General features: G+C 33.4%; 1 protein-coding gene across 1 annotated transcript in view; it reads left to right on the forward strand.

Annotated features, from left to right (window-relative positions):
* The window catches only part of ZPBP (zona pellucida binding protein), a 112,038-nt gene extending 94,225 nt beyond the window's left edge, over window positions 1-17,813 (forward strand). The window contains exon 8 of the mRNA XM_007469533.1: window positions 17,605-17,813. Within this exon, the coding sequence (XP_007469595.1) occupies window positions 17,605-17,699 (95 nt within the window). The 3' untranslated portion in view covers window positions 17,700-17,813. The remainder of the gene's footprint in view (window positions 1-17,604) is intronic.
* The last annotated feature ends 561 nt before the right edge of the window (window positions 17,814-18,374 follow it).

Genomic DNA, 18,374 nt, shown 5'->3' on the forward strand with positions numbered 1-18,374 from the left:
ATATATATATATATATATATATATATATATATATATATATATATATATATATAGTGTATATGTGTGAGTGTGTGTGTGTGTGTGTGTGTGTGTGTGTGTGTGTGTATGGTGAGATCATTTAAGATCTATCCTTTTACCAGATTTCAAGTATGCAATGTAATATTGTTAATTAGAATCATATTGCTCTACTTGGTTCTCCAGAATTTATTCATCCTGCATAACTAAAACTTTGTAATATCTCCGCATTTCTCCCTCTCAGCAGCCCCTGGGAACCAGCATTCTACTTCCTGCCTCTGTGAATTTGACTATTTTAGATCATGCAGTATTTATGGGAAAATTTTTTTAATCAGCTTTATATAGGTGTCATAAATACACTCATTTTTAAATGTGCACATTTTAATTGTACAATTCAGTGAGTTTCGACAAGTGTATTCATCCATTTAACCAATACCGCTATGAAGATATAGAAATTTCCATTCTCCAAATTGTTCCCTTATGCTACTTCACAATCACAACTACTTATTAAATTTACCACTGTTTATTTATACATTCAGTTTTTGACAGGCATTTGGGTTGTTTCTAGTTTTGGGGTATTGTGAATAGAGCTTGTATGAACATTTCTGTGTAAGGTGTTTGTGGACCTATGTTTTCATTTCTCTTGGGTAAATGCATAAGAGTTAAGTTTTAGGATAATATGGTAGAGTGTTTTTAACTGTTAAGAAACTCCCAAACTTTTACAAAGTAGTTGTATGATTTTGCATGTCCACCGAGCAGTGTATGAGATTTCTGGTTGTTTCACATTCTTGCAGTCTTGATATTGTCCAACTTTTAAATTTTAATCAGTGTAGTGCTATTTTATTTGTGATATAATTTGTATTTACTTTATAGCTAACGATATCAAATATCTTCTCTTGTTCTCTGTGAGCATTCACATATGTTCTTTTGTAAACTGTTCACATCATTTCCTCCACCCTTTTTCTGGTTATTCTTCTAAATATTGACTTACAAGGTTTATTTATGTATTCTGGAAACAGGTCCATATATACTCGTTTTACTTTCTTAATGGTGTCTTTCAAATACAGAAGTTTTAATTTTGAGAAAACTAAGCTCCTTAATTTTTTTCTTAAGGAACCAAAGATATTGTGTCCATCCAAGAAATTTCTGCTTATCCCAAATTCATGAAGAATTTTTCCTATTTTCTTCTAGAAACATTGACCTTGTATTGTGTGGCCTTGCTACAACTTATAGTTCTAAGAATTTATTTTTTATTTTTAGGATTTTCTTCATACCTAATCTTCTCACATAGGAATAAAGACAGTTTCACTGCTTTATTTCCCATTTCCATGATCTTTATTTCTTTTTATTGCCCCTATTAGTCTGGCTAGAATGTTCAGAAAAGTGCTCACCAAAAGTGGTGAGAATTGGCATTCTTTTCCTGTGCCAACTGTCAGGGCCCACGGGCTTTCCCCGTTAGCTGTGATGCTAGCTGGCGGCTTTTAAGAGATACCATTAATCGGGTTGATGAAGGAAATTCCCTTCCATTCTCTATTTATTTTGATTTTTCATCATGAAAGAGATTGAATTTTGTCATGTCTTGTATACACCATTGAGATGATCATATGTTTTGTATCTTTTATCATGTTTTATGATGCATTGATCAATACATAGAAGTTAAACCAACTTTGTATAAACTGACCTCTAATATAAACTATATGTGATCATCATTCATAATTTCTACATATCACTGAGGTTTGTATGCTAACATTTAGTTAAAGATTCTTGTATCTATATCCATAAGGAACTTTGGTCTATAGTTTTCTTGTAAATATTTATAAAATTTTATTATTAGGGAACTTGCTATTTTAAAAATGAATTGCAGTCGTTCCCTCTTCTTCCTTTTTCTGAATGGTTTATGTAAAATTTATATAATTTTTCCCTCAATACCTCATTGAAACTATCTGTACCTTGAAGCTTGTTTAGTTTTGATTTTCAGGGAACGGATGCATGTATGTGTGTATGTGTGTGTCTGTCTTTGATTTATTATCGCTCTTTGGAAATAAAATTTTTCTTTATAATGTTATATTTCAAACATCTAGAAATATAGAAAATGATGTTATAAGCAAGTATGTTCATATCACCCATTCGAAACAAATTTCATATTCTGTCACTTGCTTTGTATCCTAAGATTTAAAGTGATTTAAATAGGACACAGCTGAAGCTTCCTGTGAAGACCTCAACAATCCATTGTCTTCCTCTTCTGCTCAGATATATTCATTATCAGAATTGGATATTTTTTACCCCAATCCCAAATTTTATACTTTTAATTCTTATTGAGACAGTCAACAATGACATATAGTATTGGTTTGCATGATAATCAATAAATGGCATCTTGCCTTAAATAACCTCTAGAACTTGCTTTGTTTGGGCTCAACAATGACATACAATTAAGTACTCATGTTGAAATTATACAGTTTAATGACCTGGACACGTATCCATCCATGAAACTATCACCACAATCAAGAAGAGGATCTCTGCTGTAACCCTGAATTTTGCTTATGCATTTTTGTAATCAGTCCTCCCTCAATATCCATTCCCAAGCAAATGCAGATATGCTCTGCATCACTATATATTTGCATGCATTTTAATAATTTTTAATAAATGGAATCATGCAGTATATAATCTTTGTCTGAATTCTTTCACTCGGCATAATTTTCAGGTTTGTCAGTATTATGTCATGTATTAATAGTTTGCTCCTCTTTATTGCTGAGTAGTAGTCCATTGTATGGATATGCCACATTTTATTTATCCATTCACCTGACGATGGACATCTGGGTTGTTTCCAGTTTTAGGCCATTACAAATAAAGCTGCTATGAACATTCCTGTACAAGTCTTTGGGTGGACATGTGTTTTCAGTTCTTCTGGGAAAATACCTATGATTGCGATTGCTGGGTCATACGGTAAGTGTATGTTTAACTTTATAAAAAAAAAAAAAAGCCAAATTATTTTTAAAGTGGCTGTACAATTTTCATGTTCTACCAGCAAAGTTGTGGAGTTCCACTTGTTCTAAATACTTGCCAAAGCATAGTATGGTCACTCTTTTTTAATTTTAGCCATTCCAGTGTGTGTATGTGTAGTGGTATCTCATTGAGGTTTTAATTTTAATTTTCCTTTTTAAAAGATATTTTCAACTTTCTATTGGATATTGGTATTCCTTTGCACAGTATCTGTTTAAATATCTTTCCCATTTTTTAAGTGTGTTGTTTGTCTCACTGAGTTGTAAGAGTTCTTAATTTAATATGGACAAAACGTTTTTTTTCTTATATATGTGCTGTGAATATATTTTCCCAGACTGTGGCTTACATTTTTGTTTTCAAAGCAAAACATTGAAGAAGTCCAATTTATTAATTTTTTTAATTCTGTGGTTCATGTGTTTTTGTGTTCTAATAAAATTTTCCTACCCTAAGGTCACAAAGATTTTCTACTGTGCTTTTTGTTTAGTACTTTTGGGTTGTGCATTTAAGTCTATGATAGATATTGAGTTAATATTTCTATTTGGTATGAGGTAAGGGTCAATAATCATTTGTTACAATACAGATAACCTGTCCTGGTGATACAGCACCATCTGTTGAAGACTTTTCTTTTGTCATTAAATTTTCCTTGGTACCTCTGTCAAAAGTTTAACTGACTATATATTCATGTGGGTTTAATTCTGCTCCATTTATCCTTATGTTTATCATTTCACCAATACCGAAGTGTCTTAATTAATGAAGCTTTATTACCATATTACATTAAAAAATTGCTTTGCTTGCTCTGTGTTTTTGAATTACTATAGCATATTGATTTTTAAATATTAACCTGGATCCCATATATCTGTTTTATTCAGTGATTAGATGTCATAATTATTTTGTAGACCCTGTATTTTTTTACAAGAATAAACATATCATCTGCAAATAACAGTTTTACTTCTTCATCTGATATCTGTGCCATTTTTTCTTTTACTTTATTGCAGTGACTAGGTCCTCCTGTATGGTGTTGAATAGAAATAAAAACAGGCATTCTTCTTATTTTTGTTTTGTATCTTATTTTTGTTTTACAAGCTCTAGCTGGAGGTTTATCAGTTTTATTAGTCTCTTCAAAGAGCCAGATTTTAGTTTTGAATTTTTCATTTGATTTCTATTTCATTAATATCTGCTCTTTATTTATTTATTTATTTATTTTATGCTTTCTTCCTCATCTGAAACTTAATGTGCTATTCTTTCTTTAGTTTCTTAAGGGAGCAGCATACTGTCAATTCATTGATTTTATATCTTTTTCTTTTCTTACATAAGTATTTAAGGCTATACATTTTTCCCTACCATTGTTTTACCTTCATCCTACTAATTTTATTTATTTTTAAGTTTTCACTCAGTGCAAAATATTTTCTAATTTTCTTTGTAATTTTATTTGTCCCAGGGCTCATTTCATAGTATTCTGTTTAATTCCCATATAACTGATCACTTCCAGTGTATCTTTATATTGTTGATTTCCAACTAAATTTTTTCTGTTTAGAAAGCATGCTCTATATTACTTTGAATCTTTTAGTTGTTTTTAGAAGTGTTATAAGGTTCAGGATATGGCTCATCTTGATGAATGTTCCATGTCTTCTTGAATAATAAGTTTATTCTGGCATTTAAATAGAAGTTGTCTTCTGTATTTCTATTGTTCTAGTTTCCACTTGTTAAATCAATTTGTAAGAGTGAAATGTTGAAGCTCCCAGGTGATATTGTGGATTGGACTATTTCTCCTTTATTGTCTTCCAAGTATTTTGAAACTCAGTAATTATGTAAATAGGCATTTAGGATTGCTACTTTTCCTGATGACTTGACTCTCCATCATTATGTAATGATACACCTTTTTATTCCTGATAATATTCCTTGCATTGAAGTCTACTTTGTTAGATATTAATATAATCACTCCAGCTTTCTTATGATTAGTGCTTATATCTTGTGCCAGAAAGAGATAGACCCTGTTAACATTTCTGCTTAGCCGTTTAACGGAGTTGTTGATAATGTCTTTTGATGCACAAAATTTTAAATTTTGATGAAGTCCAATTTATCCGTTTTTTAACTTTGTTACCATATCTAATCATTTGTTGCCATACCAAAAGACATGAAGATTTAGCCCTATGTTTTCTTCTAGGAATTTTTAGCTCTTTATTTAAGTCATAGTTAATATTTGTATATAGCGTGAGGTAGAGATCCAACTTTGTTTTTCTGCTTGTGGAAGTACAGTTTTCCCAGCACCATTTGTTGAAGAGTCTACTGTTTTCACATTGAATGGACTTGGCACCCTTATCAAGAAACAGTTGGTAATAAATGAATAGGTTTATTTCTGTTCCCTTGGTATGTCTGTCTGTTTTGATTACTGGAGGTTTGTAGTATGTTTTGAAATTGGGAAGTATGAGTCCTCTGGCTTTGTTCTTTTTCAAGATTGTGTTTTGGCTGTTCAGGGCCATTTGCAATTTACTATGAATTGAGGAATGGCTTTTCAATTTCTTTAAAAAAAAAAGTTGTTGGAATTTTCATAGGGGTTGCATTGAATATCTAGATTGTTTTGGGTAATGTTGTTGACATCTTAATATTAAGTCTTCCTACCATGACCACAGAATGACTTTCTATTTATTTAGGTCTCCTGTAGTTTCCTTCAGCAATGTTTTGTAGTTTTTATTATACAAGTATTTCATCTCCTTTTTTCTAGTTTGGTTTTATTGTTTGATTATTCCCTTTATTATGTGTTTTCTTGCCTCTTTCTCATGCCTAGTGATCTTTGTGTAGATTCCAAACATTGTGATTTTACCTTATTTGGTACTACATATTTTTGTAATCCTGTGAATTTTGTCTTCTTTTTTTCACATGCAATTAATACATTATTGAAAACAATTTGATCATTTCATGTCTTGCTTTTCTAATCTGATTGGTGTTTCTGGTTCAGCATTCAGTCTAAAGCTAATCATTTTCCACTACTTTCCTAAGTTCTCCACCCAATGCCTTTTGAATATGAATTTTCTATTCTGGTTATTGGGAACAGACACTGTTCCTTAGCCTGAGAGATTGCCAAGCACCCTTTCCTCTAAAGTTATCAAAATTGTTGGTCCTTTCCCCAGATTCAGGTAGCTTCCTCAGACACATATGCTGATTTCTGTTATATAATCAAGTGAGATGTTCTACTCATCTCCAGAGTTCTCTGTCTCCACAGTATCTCCTTTCTGTTTCACAGGAAGAACACTAGCTTCATTCAGTGTCTTCTTGGACTTCAGCTTTGTCTCTTCAGTTCAGGGAAGAACTCAGCTCTACCACAGTTCCCTTTGCCATAATTTAGAAACTCACTGAAAGCAATAATCTACAACAGTTGTAGAGCTCATATATCAATATTTTGTTTCCTGTATGTCCCCTGGGATCACTGTCCCTTGTAGTTTGCTGTTGAGTTTCTTGAAAACCATTTTCCATGTCTCTCTATGGTTATTATGTTTCGGTTTCAGGCAAAATGGTAAATCATTTCCTTTATTCTATCTGGTCACTGTTCTCCTCAGGCTAAAGAACTTCTTTTAGCCTTACTTGTAGTGCAGGGTTATTGTCTACAATGTCTCTAAATTGTATTACCAAATGTCTGTTTTTACCTTTCACGTTTTTTAAATAAACTTTATTTTTTAGGCAGTTTTGGGTTCAAAGCAAATTTGAATGTAAGGTACAGAGATTTTCCATATGTCCCCTGGACCCCCTCATACTTAACCTCCACTGCTCAACATCCCTCAGCAGAGTGATACATTTGTTGTAATTGACGAATCTATAATGAATGAAATATTATCACCCAAAGTCCATGGTTTACATTAGGATTCACTCTTGGTGTTGTACATTCTGTGGTTTTTTGGACGAATGTATAATGACATGTTTACAATTATAGTATCATACAGTGTAGCTACACTACCCTAAAATTTCTCTGCTTTCCACCTATTCATTATTCTTTATCCCCAAGCCACTGATCTTTTTACTGTTTCCATAGTTTTGCCTTTTCCTGAATTTTATATTGTTGGAATCATACAGTGTGTAGCCTTTTCAGATTGACTTCCTTCACTTAGTAGTATTTCTTTTTAGCGCTGAATAATATTCCACTGCCTTCTAGCAGTTATTGCTCCTAGTGAGAAGTGAGCTGCTACTCATACTTCTTCCCTCTCGCACCCTGCATTTAATGTGTCGTCATTTTTACTCCATAGCATTTAGATTATCTTTACTGGGGGTTTATAGCAGTTTGACTATGTTGTGTGTAGGGGTGGAGGTTTTGTACATTTCATGTTGGTGTTTGCAGAGTTTTTTGGATTATTCATTTATGTCTCTTGTTAAATTCAACGCTTTTGGGTCATATATGTCATTTATTGTTTTCTGCATTATTCTCTCTGTCCTCCCTTTTTGATTATCAATTACACATATGTTGCACCAATTGATATTGGCCCAGGGGTCACTTGAAGCTCACTCATTTTTTAATTAAGTTGAAATTCATGTAATATAAAGCCATTTTAAAGTGGATAATTCAGTGACATTTAGTACATGGTGCTGTGCAACCACCACCTCTACCTAGTTCCCAAACATTTTAATCACCTCAAAAAGAAGCTCTGTGCTTATTAAGTGGTTACTCCCTATTTTTCTCTACCTTCGGCCCCTGACAACTACCAGTCTGCTTTCTGTCTCTATTCTGGATATTTCATACAAATGAAAAGATACAATATGTGTCATTTTTTCTCTGGCTTCCTTTCACTTAGCCTAATGTTTCAAGATTTAACCACATTGTAGTATGTATCAGTATGTCATTCCTTTTTATGGTTGAATAATATTGCATTGTTTGTTTATATTTTATACACAGGCAATCCTGTGTTTACCCTTTCTTGAGCAGTTTTCAAACTATTTAGCACAGTGCCTGCACAATTTTACAGTGCTACTAATAATATACAATGGTAACTATCTCAACAACACTTGTTATTTTCCTTTAAAAGAAGTATTGCTATCCTTGTGTGTGAAGTAGGGTCTCAGTATTGACTTGCATTTCCCAAATGACTAATGATGTTGAGCATTTTTTCCTGTACTTGGTGGCCACTTGTATATCTTCAGAAAAATGTCTAGACAAGTCTTCTGTTCATTTTTTAAATTGGGTTTTCTTTCTTTTTGTTGTTGAGTTCTAAGGGCTATTTACATATTCTTTATACTCAGACCTTAGCACGTGTATGATTTGCAAATGTTTATTCTCAGAGAGTTTTTTCACTTTTTAATAATGTCCATTTGTGCACAGAAATTTTATATTTTTATGAAGTTCAGTTTATTTTCTTTTTTATTGCTGATGCTTTTGGTGTCATTTCTAAAAAAAACATGGAATCTAAAATTGTGAAAAATTTACCCCTTTCCTTTTTTTCAAAGAGGTCATTGATGATTTGAGGTAAGTTCTAGAAAACAGTGTGAGTTAGGGGTCCAAATATATTCTTGGCATGTGGCTATCTGGTTGTCACAGGACTTTTCACTGAAGAGACTGTTCTTCCCCCTTGCGTGGTCTCGTCATCCTTGTTGAAAATCAGTTCGCCACTGATGTCTGTGGCTATTTCTGGACTCTCAGTTCTATTCCATTAGTGTACATTCTCTCCTTTTCTAGTACTACACTGTTTTGATTACGGTAGCTTTGTAGGGAGTTTTGAAATTTAGAAGTGTGAGTACTCTAGGCTTGTATTTTTCAAAACTACGTTGTATATTTTAGGCCCCTTGCAATTCCATGTGAATTTGAGGATCATCATTCCCTCTTTTCAAAACCAAACGTAAAATAGATAGCTAGTGGGAAGCAGCCGCATAGCACAGGGAGATCAGCTTGGTGGTTTGTGACCACCTAGAGGGGTGGGATAGAGAGAGTGGGAGGGAGGGAGACTCAAGAGGGAAGAGATATGGGAAAATATGTATATGTATAACTGATTCACTTTGTTATAAAGCAGAAACTAACACACCATTGTAAAGCAATTATACGCCAATGAAGATGTTATTAAAAAAAAAAAAAGCCTGAGGGATTTTGATACAGGATACATTGATCTATAGGTTCCTTTGGATTGTATTGTCATCTTCATAATATTGTCTTCCACTTCTCCAACATAGGATGTGTTTCCATTTATGTAGGTCTTCTTTTATTTCTTACAGCAATGTTTTATAATTTTAATTTTGTAAGTCTTCAACCTTCTTGCTTCAATTTACATCTAGATTTTTTGTGGATTATCATGTAAATATAATTGCTTCTCTAATTTTCTTTTGGGACTTTTCACTGCTAGTGTATAGACATAACCACTTTTTTGTGTGTTGATCTTGTATCCTGCAACTTTGCTGAATTCCTTTATTAGCTCTAGTACCATGTGTATATGTGTATTCACAGGTTTCTCTCTCTCCCTGGTTGTGTGTGTGTGTGTGTGTGTGTGTGTGTGTGTGTGTGTATACATACACGCAATCATGTCATCTACAATTAGTTTACTTTTTCTTTTATAATTCAGATGCCTTTTATTCTTTTTCTTGCCTAATTGCTCTCTCTAGAACTTTCTTTAGGACATCCTTGCCTTGTTCTTGATCTTAGGGGGAAAACTTTCAATATTTCACTATTGAAGATGATGTTAGCTTTGGGTTTTTCATAAAAGCCCTTTATCAGATTGAAATTTTTTTCATTTTGTTCCTAGTTTGTTGAGTGTTTTTATGATGAAAATTTTGGATTTTTTCAAATTCTTTTTCTGCATCAATTGAGATGATCATGTAGAGTTTTTTCCCCCTTCTATTTGTATAGTATATTACTTTGATTGGTTTTTATATATTTAGCCACCTTTGCAGTTCCTGGGATATATCCCACTTCATTATGGTGAATAATACTTTAATACAATGCTGGAAGTTGCTTGTTAGTATTTTGTTAAGGATGTTTGCATCTGCATTCTAGAGATATTGACATTTATTTCCCTGTCTTAGTAATAACTCTATCTGGCTTTGATGTCAGGGCAATGCTGATATCACAGATTGATTAGTAACTGTTTCCTCCTTTTCTGTTTTTGAAAGAGTTTGAGAAGAATTGGTTTAATTCTTCTTTAACTGTTTGGTAGTATTCACCAGTGAAGCCATCTCACCCTGAGATTTTCATTATTGGAGGTTTTCAGTTACTAACTCAATATCTTTACTTGTTATAGATTTCTTCCAATTTTCTATTTCTTCTTCAGTCAGTTTTTGTAACACGTGGGTTTCCAGGTATTTTTCATTTTTTTTTCTAGCTTACCTAATTTGGTGGCATATAATTTTTCTTAAAATTGGCTTATCCTTTTTATTTCTGTAAGTTTGGTAGTGATGTTCCATCTTTCTTTCTGACTCTGGAAATTTCTCTCTTCTCTCTTATTCTCAATCTACCTAAAAGTTTGTCAATCCTTTTAGTCTTTATAAAAATCAACTTCTGTTTTCCTTTTCTCTATTTTTAAAATTCTGTTATTAATATTCACTTTAATCTTTTAAAACTTTTTCTTCCTTCTGCTATTTGTAGATTTAGTTTGTTGTTTTCTCATCCCTTCAGGTGTAAAGTTATGTTATTGATTTAAGATCTTTCTTTTTTTTTCAATATAGGCATTTACTACTAATAAATGTTCCTCTGCTTTCACTTAATCTCATATGGTTTGGTGTGTTATGCTTTCATTCTAATACATCTCAATATGTTTTCCAATTTCCCTTTTGATATCTTCTTTATCTTCTTGGCCTTTTAAGAATGTGTTGTTTAATTTCCACATATTTGTGAACATTCCACTTTTCCTTATGTTGCTGATTTCTTCAGTAGCTTCATTCTATTGTGATTTGTATGATATCATTCTTTTTAAATTTATGAAGAATTGTCTTGTGTCCTAAAATATTGTCTATCCTAGAAAATATTCCATGTGTACTTGATAAAAATGGGTATTCTGTTGCTATGAGTGAGGTGTTCTATATACATCTGTTAATTTAGTTGGTTTATGGTGTTGTCAAGTCCTCTATTTCCTTATTGATCCTCTGTCTAGAAACTCTATCCATTATTGGAAGAGAGGTAATGAAATCTCCAAGTATTGCTGTAGAGCTATGTCTCCCTCTGTTCTGCCAGTCTTTGCTTTATATATTTTCTGTACCTGTTGTTTGGTATGTATATTTTTATAATTGTTATATCTTCTTTGTGATTTGATCCTTTTAATTTCCTTTTTCAATTATAACAGTTTTTGACTTAAAGTCTATTTAACCTGAATTAGTGCCAGCTTTTTTTTCATTACAGTTTCCATGGAATATCTTTTTCCACTTTTTCACTTTCAACCTATTTGGTCTAAAGTGAGTCTCTTCCAGATTGCATATAGTTGGATCATAAATATTCATTCTGCCAGTTTCTGTCTTCTGATTGTAGAATTTAATCCATTTACATTAAAAGTAATTACTGATAAGAATGGACTTATTTCTGCCATTTTACTATTTCCTATATGTTGATTGTTTTTTAGAGTTCTTTCCAAGTTAATTCTGAGAGTTTTTGCTTGATTATTTTCATGTTTCTTTAGTTGGGACTGTCATTTGGAGCTGCCAGTATCTTTGCTGTTGTTACTCTATTCATTTTTTTTAAACTCTTATTTCTCTTGACTATGAGTTAGTTTTCTGTGTCTTTGAAAATCTAATAATTTTTATTATATGCTAAACTTTATTGGTAGTGCTATGTAGAGTCTTCTGGCTTATTTTTGCTCTGAAGAGTGTTTATTATTTAGTCTAATAATATGCTAGATTCAAAATCTAAACTGTCTCTCCCATTGTAGGCACCATCTTCTCAGTTTGTTCAGCTTTCCAACTCTTTCTGGTTTTTTTTTTTTTTTTTGCGTTAACGTGGGCCTCTCACTGTTGTGGCCTCTCCTGTTGTGGAGAACAGGCTCCGGACGCACAGGCTTAGGGGCCATGGCTCACAGGCCCAGCCGCTCCGTGCCATGTGGGATCTTCCCGGACCGGGGCACGAACCCATGTCCCCTGCGTTGGCAGGCAGACTCTCAACCACTGCGCCACCAGGGAAACCCTCCCTTTCTGGTTTTGAACTTCTTGCAATATCATTGACTAATGTGAAGGTCTCACATCAGCCAGTGATCTACATGGAGTTTATATGAGATTTTAGAGTTCTTGCTTCTATTTCTACCTGTTTCCTTGAATTTCTCCCATTACTTTCTATATCTTCTGGTGGCCTAGAAGTCTGTCCTCTCATTTTTTGTAACCAAGTAGACATAATTTTTGCTTCAGTTTTAGCCACACATGCACCACACAGCGTGGTGAGTACCCACTGCTGAAATATATAATAATACTTTTACCCATTTGCCTGTCTTTGCTACCTTTTCAAGGATGTCAAATAGTGTATGTTTCCTCTTTCCAGATGTTTTAAGTGTTTTCTGCAGATTGATTAATTCAATATAAGCTAGAATTAGAATTCTTGGCCACTTGATTTTTAGCATTGTGGACATTGTCTTTGGTGCATTATTTTTTGTTTAATATTGTATAAGTCTTATTGCTTATTTTCTCTATTTGTTTTCTCTTATAAAAGTCTTACCTGCCTCGCAACCCAGAAAAAATTATCTAATAATTTATTTTATTAATTTCAAATTTTGTTTCTCTACTCTCAGGTCCGTAAAATAAGGGTACATACTGTGTGTGTGTGTGTGTGTGTGTGTGTGTGTGTATACGTACACATATATATACTTATAATATATGGTGCATATATACACACCTACATTTGTATGTATATACACATATATGTACATACACACGAACATATATGTCTTTTAAAGGGTCCTCTTTTTTGTTTTACTGTTTGTGGTAATTAATGTCTTGATGTATAGAGAGGGTAAACCACCTTTTTTCTCTTTAGAAGTTTTCCATTTTAAATTCATTTGTCAAGTTATATAAAATAAAATTGTAGTTGAGGTTTTATTTATGAGTGCAGTGCAGGTATAGATTAATTTGATTAAAATTTACATTTTTACATTAGCAGCATAAAGTTGGATTTTTAAAAATCCAGTCTGAGAATCTGTCCAATGATAGGGTATTTTAACAGATTCACAGTATTGCAAATTGTATCTGTGAGATTCGTGCACATTTTTGTGGTTATAACACAATTTTTTAAAATTTTCTTTTCTATATAATATTCTATTTTATGAATATATCAAGGAGTATATATCTGTTTTATTGTTGGTTGAAATTGCTTCCTACTTCTCAGTTTTTCTGTGACAAACAATGGTGTTGTGAATGTTTTTGTTTGTATATCCTAGGTCTTTAGCTAATATTGGATCATAAGATGAGCAATTCATTAAAATATGTCAGATTGGGTTAATACAAAAAAAACTGAAAAAACACTTTTACGATGCAATGTAGGACAGATCCTGTCTACATCTATGCCAATTTTTGGCATAACCAAACTTTAAATATTTGCAATTTGATGATTATGTAATGCATCACACTTTTTTTTTTTCCTCGGTACGCTGGCCTCTCACTGTTGTGGCCTCTCCCGTTGCGGAGCACAGGCTCCGGACGCGCAGGCTCAGCAGCCATGGCTCACGGGCCCAGCCGCTCCGCGGCATGTGGGATCCTCCCGGACCGGGGCACGAACCCGTGTCTCCTGTATCGGCAGGCAGACTCTCAACCACTGCGCCACCAGGGAAGCCCCACATTTTTTATTATGGTAAAATATACATAAGATTTAACCTTTTAAGCATATTGAAAGGTACAAATTAGTGTCATTAAGCACATTCACATTGCTGTGTAAGCGTCAATACCATCCATCTCCACAACTTTTTCATCTTCCCAAACTGAAATTCTGTACCTATTAAACGCAAGCTCCTCATTCTGCCCTCCTTTCAGTCCCTGACAACCACCCTTTTTCTTTCTGTCCCTGTAAATTTGACAACTACTCTAGGTACCTCATGTAAATGAGATCATGTGGCATTTGTCCTTTTGTGATTGGCTTATTTCACTTGGCATCTATGTTGTAATATGTGTCAGAATTTCCTTCCTTTTGAGACTAAATACTATTCTGTTGTGTATATGTGTGTATATGTATCACATTTCCACCTCCAACATGTGTAGTATGTGACCATCACACATTTTCATACTATTCCACAGTACTTTTTATAATTTCACATTCCCACATTAACATCACATTAGGTGGCCCAGCACTAATGTACTACATTTCCGTTGTCCACATGTGTATGCCACGTTTTCTTTATCCATTCGTCTGTCAATGGACATAGGGTTGCTTCCACCTCTTGGCTATTGTGGATAATGCTGCACTGAACATAGGTGTGCAGATATCTCTTCGACATCCTACTTTTAGTTCTTTTGGATAAATACTGTATTAGGGTGGGCTGCCATAACAAAATTCCGTATACTGGATGGCTTAAACAAAATTTTTTTCACAATTCTGGAGGCTGGAAGCCCAAGTTCAAGGTGCTGATGATTCGTTTCTGGTGAATTCTCTCTTGGCTTGCAGATGGCATAATAGGCCACCTTCTCATTTTGTCCTCACATGGCCTTTCCTTGGTTCAAGTGTGCAGAAAAAGTTTCAATTTTGATGTAGTCCAATTTAATTATTTGTCTTTTGTCCTCATGCTTTCAGTGTCATATAAAAAAATCATTGTAAAATCTCATGTCATAAAGCGTTTTCCTATGTTTTCTTCCAAGAATTTCATGGTTTTAGCTCTTATTTTAGGTCTTTGATTCATTTTGAGTTAATTTTTGTGTATATGGTGTAAGGTGAGTCCAGCCTCATTCATTTTCAAGTGGATATCCAGTTTGCTCAACCATTTGTTGAAAAGACTGTCCTTTCCTCATTGAATGATCTTGGTATCCTTGTTAAAAATTATTTGGGAGTTTATTTCTATTTTTTTTGTGTGTGTGTAATTTTGTCTTTATGTCAGTACTACACCACTGAAATTACTGTAGCTTTGTAGTACTTAAATCAGAATTGTGAGATGTCCAACTTTGTTATTCTTTTACAAAATTGTTTTGGCTATTCTGAGTCCCTTGAGATTTCAAATGAGTTTTATGATGGATTTTTTTATCTCTGAAAAGGCCACCACTGGGATTTTGTTAGAGCTTTCATAGAATCTAGAGATTTCATAGATAGAGATTTCATGGATAGTTAGTACTACTGACATCTTAACAATATTAAATATTAAATGAACATGGGATGTCTTTCCATTTGTGTCTTTGATTTCTTTCAGTAATTTTTGGTAGTTTTCAGTACACAAGAATTTGCCTCCTTGGTTAAGTTTTTCCTTTTACTTTCTGTCCTTTTCTCATTGATTTATATGAATTGTGTGTGTTTTCTGAATGGTAGTCCTCTGTTGGTTATATAGCTGCAACTATTTCCTAGTTTTCTTGCTTGACTGTTGTTACTATTGTTACTTTAAGTTCTTAATTTTAATACCACATGTATCAATTATTTTCTATTATGGCTAGTCACTTCTGTTTTTAAGGAATTATTCCCTATTCAAAATTCATTAAAATATTTTCCTGTATTTACTTATTTCTCCATATGTCGATACCGATCAGTCACCAATGCTTCCTTCTCTTCTTATTGAAATAATCAACTTTTAATCAGGCTGCTCTCATAACTGTAGCTGGGAGATGTTCTGCTCACTGAGACTCAGACCTGGAAGAAAAGTTCACTAATTTTGTACTTTAAATTTAAATAACATTTTAGCATTTTTCCTCAATTCCACTTAAAAGAGATCAAAATATTTCAGGATATATCCTAGGAGAGAGTGCTACAGATAAGGGCTCTGTGGTATAACATTTACTATATTATGAAGGTTTTTTAAATTATAAGAATATTTATTAGAATATCATTATTTACTTAAACTTTGATTTAGATGATTTTATGCCAGTATCAGTTCTGTTTGTAACAGTCATGTATAAAGTCTGTGTGTGAAGACTGCATGCAGGTTTCTCTTCTCCATATGTAATGATTTGACACTTTCAATACATTCGCTAAATCTTTCCATATTTGTGCATCAAGAAATATTAATATGTGTTTTGAGAGAAAGTGTACCATGATCACACACCTTTGAGAAATATTATATCATTAGAATTTTACCACATACATTTTCACTTTAGACACTCTTCTTATTACTGCAGCAAATAAATCTATTTAACTTCGTTTACCAATTTTTTTTTCCATATGGAACATTAATTCCCAAATAAAGTGTCTGTTAAAACTTGGGGAGCTCTGTGGAACCTAGAATGGAAAATACTTTTTCTGAGTGACGGTTAAGATATTTCCCAATTTGAAAAAAATATATTTTAAAAAGAATAAGACATTAAATCATATAATATGACCCAGATCCAGTCAGTGACATGTATTATTAAATCATGGTGCTAGAAAAAGAATCTTTTTTGATGGCCCATGATACCCATGCCTTAGATGTGCTGTTACTAACATGTTTGTGATCCCTTGGCTGACCACATCTGCAATAGGTTAGTCTGAGACCCCAACTCAATTAAGGGCTGATGGCATCCCATGACCTTGCTGCCCTCCCACCCCCCCAGTGGAAGAGGTGAGTAGAGGCAGCAACCCTACAATGCACAGGGTTAAGCATTTACTGAGTGCCCATCACATGCTGGGTGCCTTTTCATCTAAGTAATCTGGTTTCAGTCCTCACAATAATGCTATTACTTGATTGTTACTGTACCTGTTTTACAAATAAGGAAACTAGAACTAAGAGAATTGACTACTTGCCCAGGATCCCAAAGTTAATCAATGGCAGAGAATGTATTTGACCTTGGTTTCTTCCTGCCTTTCTTTACTTTCCATCACACAGAAAGAGCAGTGGTGATATATTCATGGTATACATTGTCCTTATGTTAGGGATGACCAAACGGAGTTACATTTTAGGCTAAGTAATTTTTCCAGAATTACACCTTTAGCCCATGATAGAAATAGGATTTGAAATCAAAGGATTGTTAGAAATGATCTGCAAGTCCCTCCCATATTTGGGGCTATCTTTATACATCTAAATCGTGGTTACTATGGACCATCTGGTAGTCACATTTGGTTCTTGACCCCTTGTGGCTTCTTCTGTAACTTACAGGATGGCCCAGTCAGCCTTCTGATGTCAACATCCTATGGTCAGTAAAACTATTTTAGGTCACAGTCTTGGTTTAAGCTGGATTAGAGTGAAAACTTAAAACTTTTCACTTACATGAGGCATTTAGAGGAGTCAAACTCATAGAAACAAATTGTGGAATAGTGGCTGCCAGGAGCTGGGAGAGGGGGAATGAGGAGATGTTTAATGCGTATAGAGTTGCAGTTTTTCCCAGATGCAGAAGTTCTGGAGATTAGTTGTACAATGATTTACATACATTTAACACTACTGAACTGTACACTTAAAAATGTTTAAAATGGCAAATTTTATGCTATGTGCATTTTACCACAATTAAAAACAAAAAGAAAAAAAAGAACCTTCTTTGAAAATTTATCCTCCATGTAAAGTTAATTTACCTGGCATTAGGAAACTGTTACTTATTAACTTATTTTTTTATTCACAGTGATCTGCAGCCCTGGATCTTATAACTCCCGTGATGGAATTCACTGCCTTCAGTGCAATAGCAGCTTGGTGTTTGGAGCAAAAGCATGTTTATAGGCCATTATTTTGAGCTCTTCAGTGGTTTGTTAAACACAAAAGTATATTTTTGAAATATTACTATATAATAAATCACTATTTTGCCAAAATTAAATATATTAGATATTACCAAAATATGGTGTCATCATTTTAATTGAAACACGGTATGTCCAAGTGCCTTATATACAGTACATCCAGTAATCTTTATTCATTAGTGCCAGACCTACATATGACTCCAAAATATTTCTTGGATCACTGTTTTTAAAATAGTTTCAAATATACTATATTGGGTTAGCCCAAAAGATTTTTTTATGATTTTTCAAAAATAGCCCATTCTATCGTTATTATATGTTGACTAATCTCAGGCTACCATATTCTTCCACAATCATTTTAATTTCAGCTTGTTTCATTCCCTTATTTTAATTTTATGGGATTCTATTCCTTCCAGTTTGACCTTTCATAGCTCAAAGTCACTGCAAGTCTTGTTATTGCAATTTTTAGCCACTTTAGTTTAAGACCTAGTCCCAAACACACTATGAGTTTTTAATATACTTCAATATGGTGATCTTAAACTTTCCAGTTGAAAGTCCCTCAAATTACCTTTTTGACATTTTAGAATGGAGTAATCGTTGTATGTGCCTAAATTAACATTTGAGCTTTCACAGTGTGGAGAGAGAAAGAGAAACTAAGCAGTTT

The sequence above is a fragment of the Lipotes vexillifer genome, unplaced genomic scaffold (assembly GCF_000442215.2).
Source record: "Lipotes vexillifer unplaced genomic scaffold, Lipotes_vexillifer_v1.1 scaffold1618, whole genome shotgun sequence".
In the NCBI taxonomy this organism is placed as follows: domain Eukaryota; kingdom Metazoa; phylum Chordata; class Mammalia; order Artiodactyla; family Lipotidae; genus Lipotes; species Lipotes vexillifer.